Source organism: Triticum urartu, chromosome 7, assembly GCF_003073215.2.
Source record: "Triticum urartu cultivar G1812 chromosome 7, Tu2.1, whole genome shotgun sequence".
In the NCBI taxonomy this organism is placed as follows: domain Eukaryota; kingdom Viridiplantae; phylum Streptophyta; class Magnoliopsida; order Poales; family Poaceae; genus Triticum; species Triticum urartu.
This window is the reverse complement of record NC_053028.1, coordinates 94521805-94528601: the sequence shown is the minus strand read 5'-3', so window position 1 is coordinate 94528601 and position 6797 is coordinate 94521805. Positions and strand designations below refer to the sequence as shown.

The 6797-nt window shown below is 45.2% G+C and overlaps 1 protein-coding gene across 1 annotated transcript; it reads right to left on the bottom strand.

The window, feature by feature from the left end:
- Positions 1 to 359: 359 nt before the first annotated feature.
- On the bottom strand, positions 360 to 6443 carry LOC125521586. Its single transcript, XM_048686644.1, has 5 exons — positions 5730 to 6443; positions 2180 to 2511; positions 1086 to 1261; positions 884 to 950; positions 360 to 800 (listed from the first exon to the last, which is right to left on the bottom strand). The coding sequence occupies exons 1-5, from the start codon at positions 6367 to 6369 to the stop codon at positions 762 to 764; spliced, it is 1254 nt and encodes a 417-aa protein (XP_048542601.1). The 5' UTR covers positions 6370 to 6443; the 3' UTR covers positions 360 to 761.
- Between the last annotated feature and the right edge of the window lie 354 nt (positions 6444 to 6797).

Below are 6797 nucleotides of genomic sequence, written 5' to 3'. Positions count from 1 at the left end.
GTAATATTAAGGATAACTCTATTGCTTGAAGATGTCGACCTCAAATAAGTAGTTTCCTGCAGGACTCTTCTAGTGAACTTGATGCTATCTATCACATTCTCAGGAATATCAATAGCATTGCCCACAACTGTGCTCACTAGGTTCTCAATTCAAGAATAGAACATGTTTTTAGCTGTACAAATTCAGCTCATTCTCCTTGTCCTTCTATGCTTTCTCTTCAAAACTTTCAGGTTGAAGGATTTGTAATACACGCTGTATTTTGCAAATGAGTTGAATGAAATTTGGCGCCTGAATGCGCCTTACTTGTGTTCAAAAAAAAGAGACAACATTCCATCACGACAGAAAATGCCCCACAACACTTCAACAACAACCAAAAAAAACAAGCATTTCTTAAATTACCGAAGAGAGACTTTACATCTATAATAGCATCCGGTGTCATTTGCCCGTCATATTGCCTGTCTACACAAGGGTGGTGCTGGCTCCGGGAGCAGCGGCAGCGACGGCGGGCGCCGTCAACCCGCTCTGGTGTGCGTAGTCTTCGTCGGGTGGTCTGAGGACTTCGTTGTACTTTTCTTTACTTTCAGGGTGCTTTGCACTACTTCTGAAACTTCAATATTATCCTGAGGTCTTTTCCACACACACAAAAAAAGTAAGCGTCTAAGCGATGTAACAAAATATTAACAAGCTGCATCCAGCTACTCCATCGGTAAAAGAGGCATGCAGTTTCACCATATAGAACCACCCTAAAGTATGTCTCTCCACTATCTCATCATGTTTCTCCACTTATCCTTCAAGTCCACCTGCAATACGGCCGGTTAGGCGGTTACTAGATGAAAGATCAGTCACAAAAAGAAATTCTTTAGTGTAAAATTCAAATACCCACCGTTGTTCTACCAATAAAAGCATCGGGATTGTGGATCAAAATATCCTTCCAATTGCTGCTACCAAATCTTCACAACAGCAATAAGGGAGAAGCGGTAAGGATCATAAAAGAAAAAGGCACAAACTACGGCTTCGAGACAAAATTTAAACAGCAATCAAGAGATATTATCGAATAACGAATTCCAACAAGACAAAAGACATACTGTTCAACGCCCTTCCTTAATGTCTCTTCTTCTACTGAGCTCCACCTCCTTGCCCTTCTACGCCTAGCTTTGTTTTCTGCCACTTGTAACGGAGAAACCGGTATTCTCCTTGGGCTAGGCAAGTGCGGTCTATGTGATTGTGATCTTGAACCATCAGGATCAAGCGAATCCTCCCACTGCAAATAAGATCCCTTTGAGCATAGTTACCAAAATCTAATGTTTTAGGACTTATGCCTAGAAGGGTGTCCTACATAATAAGAAAAGACTTTAATCACCAAAGCACTAAAATTCCACTTCTTTTTTTAATTAAACTACATCATAGTTTACTTCTGGAGATGTACATAGCTGGCCAATGTGCATGGAGAATACTGAAGATCACATTTTACTAAGGATTAGCCATCATATAAATTAAGTATTAACTTATATATTGTACAAAGAAAGTAGTATTAACTTACAAAAGTTCAGTATTATATCAATCGCACAAGTACCAATGCATATTTGCTGTATGTTCAAATGCTGATTTGATAATCGTTTGCCATGCATAAGAAACCAGCCTGTCCAAAAAACATATGTCCACATAACTTTTAACTTATACTCCCTCCGTTCACAAATATAAGATGTTCTGACTTTTTTGTGAATTGGATGTATATGGACATGTTTTAGTGTGTTTGTTTACTCATTTCTGTCTGTATGTAGTCTATTTTGAAATATTCAAAGAATCTTATATTTGTGAACGGAGAGACTATTATCTAGTTTCTCTAGAAAGCAACAGAACTGAAGATGGCAGTGAAAAGTAGCAGCATAATAATTGTGAACTTATCAAAGTAACTTATACAAACAAATAGATGGTGTTTTAAGGCATCTATTTATATCATAAAGGCGTTGTGATAGCATTAGTTTCCTAGATAAATTATAATTAAGATAACCCAGTTGTCTCCATTTGATATAACTCCTTGATCGAAGTGGTTGAAATATGTAGAATAATAGAAAACATAAAACAGATACTGCCTCCGATTCATATTACTTGTCTTAGATTTGTCTAATCTAAGACAAGTAATATGGATCAGAGGGAGTAATACACAAAGGAAACTCACAAGAAGAGATTGTGCTGTAGGGTTCCAATCCATAAGACTTGATGGCGTGCCTTTTCTCAATGTATCGCCTTGGTCATTAACAGCACTTGGACCAGCAATGCTACAATTCGCAGCCTGATTGTTAAATTCTTCATCATTAATATGAACTGCCTTATCCATCCTTGCAGCCAACACCTTATCTGCAGCTGCTTTTGCGGCTGGTAATGGATCATCCACCACATTATGAAGGTCAGCACAGCTTGATTTCAGGTCATGTATGACCTTATGAACTTGAGGGGTTGAAATTCGGTCTTCAATTTTGCTCAAAATTTCACGTGTTTTTTCTTTCCCACCTGTAAGTTCCAAAATTGTACCATCAATGATAGGCATAAAATAACATTGTGGCGTGGTTGGATCTAAATGCAACAATGTAAAATAATTCCAACTACCATTCCAAGCACATGAGTGGTGAATAGAACAGGCCCAGAAAACAGGAATTCCAAATGAAAGTTCCACTGGTCATCAAAGACTTAGCAGTAAGGGCCATGAAACGCAGGAGAAGGGCTGAAGGGGTCACTCATTGTCCTATTGGGGACAGGTGCACAAACAACAACTCCAAACATTAAACATCCACGGCCTATACTTGGTCTAATCTACCAAGTATGTACAAACAGAATATGCTCAAACAATTATACTAGCATGCTCAAACACCACTAGAAACAAAAATGTGGCTCAAACAAAATATGCTCAAAACAATTATTTATGGAACCAGGACAAATTATACTAGCATGTAAAACATATACTCCCTCCATACCGAAATATAAGACTTTTGGAATTTGCACTACCTTTCCCGAATCGCTCGGTCACTACAAATTATTTTTTCGCTTCTGAAAATGTACCCAGATCTCCCTCACTCGGTCTCGAGTCTTTCTTCCTCACTCGCTCGCTCTCTCAACACCTCCTCCTCTCCCCTCAAATCGCCGCCGCCTGGCCGGTGCCTTCCTTCCTCAGTTGTACTTTCGGCACCACTGCCTCAGCTGGTTACACCCGCCGCTACAAGCGCGGCATGGGCTTCTTCAGTTCAAGGTCGTTTCTGGCCAAGAAACCAGCGGTGCGAGCCTGGACGCCGAGATCTGTGAGCTTAGGTGCTAGAACTGCTCAAGAGAGGCCTGCTGTTCGAGTGTGCGACGCCGGAGGAGAAGATGGTGATCTCCGCGAGTCAAACACAACCTGAGTCCATCGACACGGGTAGCGAGGTGCGGCACTGGAGCGCTGAGGTCAACGATGTCCTCCTCCTCCATGGCTTCTCGGAGATGTGGCTTTCATTGAGCCACCAGATGGCCGCCCTTGCGGTACGCGGCCGCTCCACAACCGTCACGCTCCTCGACCACCTCTGCCTCCCCAAGGTGCGGCCCCTTTTCTCTGGTGTCTATGGTCCTTGCTATGATTGCCTACTGTGTCTTGTGATTTACTCCATCATCTGTGATCCAGTGTCTGTGATTGCATCCCCAAGGAGTGTTGTAGTTTCAACTCCAATCTTCTGCTGAAAATTACAGTGTATAGGTTGTGTAAAATAGAAATTGTAGACTTTGGTTACATAGAAATTGAAGCAAATGTGCTTGTAAATTGCATTTTTTTACAATAGGGTGTGGCCACATCCAGGTGTATATTCTGAAATCCATTTTCCTACAAATCCTTCATTAAAATTTGACTTATCATAACATGCGGATTCTGGAAACAAATCCCCAATTATACTTCCATCTGCAGCAGCAGAAACTAATAGAGTTGATTCGTGTGGGAAAAATAAATGAAGCTTTGGAATTTGCTCAAGAACTTGCACCAAGAGGTGAAGAAAATGTGAGTTCTACTGAAATTATCCCTTTAACAGTTTAACTTCAGTTAGGACTATGGGTTCAAATCTTTATTAATCAAAACTCCCATTATTATATCTCTTGGTAATACCACTGATTTTTAAGACCATGCCATGATATGACTTCTCTATGTGAAATGTTGGCAATTTTGCAGCAAGCCTTTCTCGGGGAAATAGAGAAAACTGTAGCCCTTCTGTTTTTTGAAGATGTAAGAAACTGTCCATATGTTGAACTGCTGGACGTTTCTCAACGCTTGAAGACGGCAAGTGAAGTTAATGCTGTCATTCTTACAAGCCAAAGTAACAAGAAAGATCAGTAGCACGAGGAGTATCTGTTTATCTATTTTGTAATTTAGTGTCACCGAGGCATACCTGCATGCTGCATCTACTTGACATATGTACTGAACTTATATCAAACATCTTTTTTTATTTTGGAATAAGCTACCTTTTGGTAAAAGAATTTGAAACTGACAAGTGGACACCCAATCAAGAACAATGCATAAACTGACAAGTGGACACCCAATCAAGAACAATGCATAAACTGACAAGTAGGGTATGTATTTATTCTCATTTTATACCTCAAAGCAAATCTAAGACTGAATTTTATCAAAAGGTTACATGACTAAAGACTAGGTTTAGACAAAGATTGAGTCAACTGCACAACTGCTAAGGGTGGCGTTGGTGTTTATATTTATAAAGGGATTACATGTACAAGTACAAGTCATATATGAAGCTACATACTACCTCTGTAAAGAAATATAAGAGCGTTTAGATCGCTACTTTAGTGATCTAAACGCTCTTATATTACTTTACGGAGGGAGTACAGGTCTAATAACTACACATAAATATAATAGTGTACTGCCATGCTGAAAACAGCAAACACTTGAGCTGATCATGCATGACTGGCGACGAAAGTAGGAAAACATGTTTCAGACGTGCCATTGGAAATTACAGTGCATGGGTAGCTAGCTGAACACTTGAGTTGATTTAGTTTCAGCATCCAATCTTCTATTCAAAATTACAGTGCATGGGTAGCTAGCTCAACTTGCCTGTTAATCTTGCCCGTGCCATGCCTGAAGTAAAATTACAGTGCATGAGTAGGAGGTCTATCTGTTCACAGGATAAATATGTGAACACATCTATTTTTGTTTGGTTTGATTTTCTTAAATACTCCAATAACTGAACTGTCTGAAATTATCATTTGCGTGTGTTCTGGTGTTGTAAAAACTGATGTCCCCCCTCTCTCTTGGGGATTTGGCAATAAAATTCAGGTGGAGGGGTCGTTACCCCTCTCCCGGTGACGCTTCAAAAAAAAAAACAGGAACGAATGATGAAGAATTAAAGATTTCACAAGCATGTCAATGGTTGACAATCATGAACGCTCTAGCTGACCAAGTTCACCAGAGTTACATTTCAGGTTCCTCCTGGGAGATAGATATTATCTTTCTATTGTCGCCTCTTGCGTCAAAGGCTAAAAGTATAACATATAAGGCCTGTTCGGCATCCCACCGCTCCACGCTCCTGCTCCCGGAGCTGGCGGAGTTGAAGTTAAAAATTGCGGAGCAGGGGAACAGGCGCTCCGCAGATCCTCGAATTTCACGGAGCAGGGGATAGTATAGGCAACTTCATCGCATCATTGCGTCTCAGAGCCTCGTCAAATAAAATGCTGTGCTTTGTTGGCCAGAGCAGAAGAATGCTCACCTAGAATGCGGTATTTGGCGCGGACGGTCTCGTCAGCGGCGCGCCATGTCTCGACGGCGCCGTCGCCGACTATCTGCTCGGCCGCTAGCTCCAGGCGAGACGGGCCGATCGCGGCCCACTCGGCCGCCAGGAGGTCCCTCACCCGCCGCTCCGCCTTGGCCCTGTCGCCAAACAGCCCCTTGAGCACCTCCTGCGAGAAGGCGTTCCCGACGGCGGCCTCGAACTGGTCCGCGACGACGAGGGCCTCGGAGGAGGCGAGCGCGGGGTCCCCGCCCTCCTCATCGTCGACTGCGCGGCGCGCGCGGCCGCCGGGGCGCGCGAAGAGGGCCCGCGCGGCGGCGTCGAAGTCGGGCGCCGAGCAGGCGAGGAAGGCGGCGACGGCGAGGTGCGCGGCGGAGACGGGGGACGCGGGGTCCGGGTCGGGGAGGGAGGCGAGGAGCTGGAGGGAGTCGAGCGCGGCGGTGGAGACGGGGTCGGTGGCGAGGCGGCGGAGGAGCAGCGAGCGGAGGAGGCGCGGCGTGGGGCGGTCCGGGAAGGGGAGGCCCGCGAGGAGCACGTTGGCGGCGGCGGTGGGGATGGACGCGTCCCCTACGACGTGGTCGAGGATAAGGGACGCGTCCGCCGGCGTCAGCCGCGGCATTTTTTCTTGCCGCCGGTAGGGTTTGGGGGCGAGGGGAGGGGGACTGGCTACGGGCCAGTCGACTGAAAGTCCCTATTTGGGTCAGTCGATGTTCTCCGCCCTTGATCTCTAATCTAACGGCCAGCAGTCATCTGCCACCTCCAGCAGTTTCTGAAAACAGATCACATCGCATCTTCTTTCTTCCGATGCTTTCTTCCAACCACCCTCACGGACCACCGGACGGACCGCCAGCCACCACCGCCCGCGCCAGCCTCGCCACCCCGCCCTCCTCGATACCACCCCCCACTGTCGGTCTCTCACCGCCCCGTCCACCCCTCTAGGCCCCGCCGCACCGAGTTTTTTCTTCGGCGAATCCCCCCACCACCGCCCCCACCACCGTCCCACCATGACCCCTAGGATAGACACCGGGGTAGCCTGCCCAACGAGCT

What these genes read in the sequence shown, in the direction of transcription:
- LOC125521586 (XM_048686644.1), bottom strand. Translation starts at nt 6,369, where the DNA reads ATGCCGCGGCTGACGCCGGCGGACGCGTCCCTTATCCTCGACCACGTC. An exon ending in CTACAGCACAATCTCTTCTT is followed by an intron (nt 1,262 to 2,179) that starts GTGAGTTTCCTT and finishes TCTTATTTGCAG; the next exon opens with TGGGAGGATTCGCTTGATCC. An exon ending in TTAAGGAAGGGCGTTGAACA is followed by an intron (nt 951 to 1,085) that starts GTATGTCTTTTG and finishes GCTGTTGTGAAG; the next exon opens with ATTTGGTAGCAGCAATTGGA.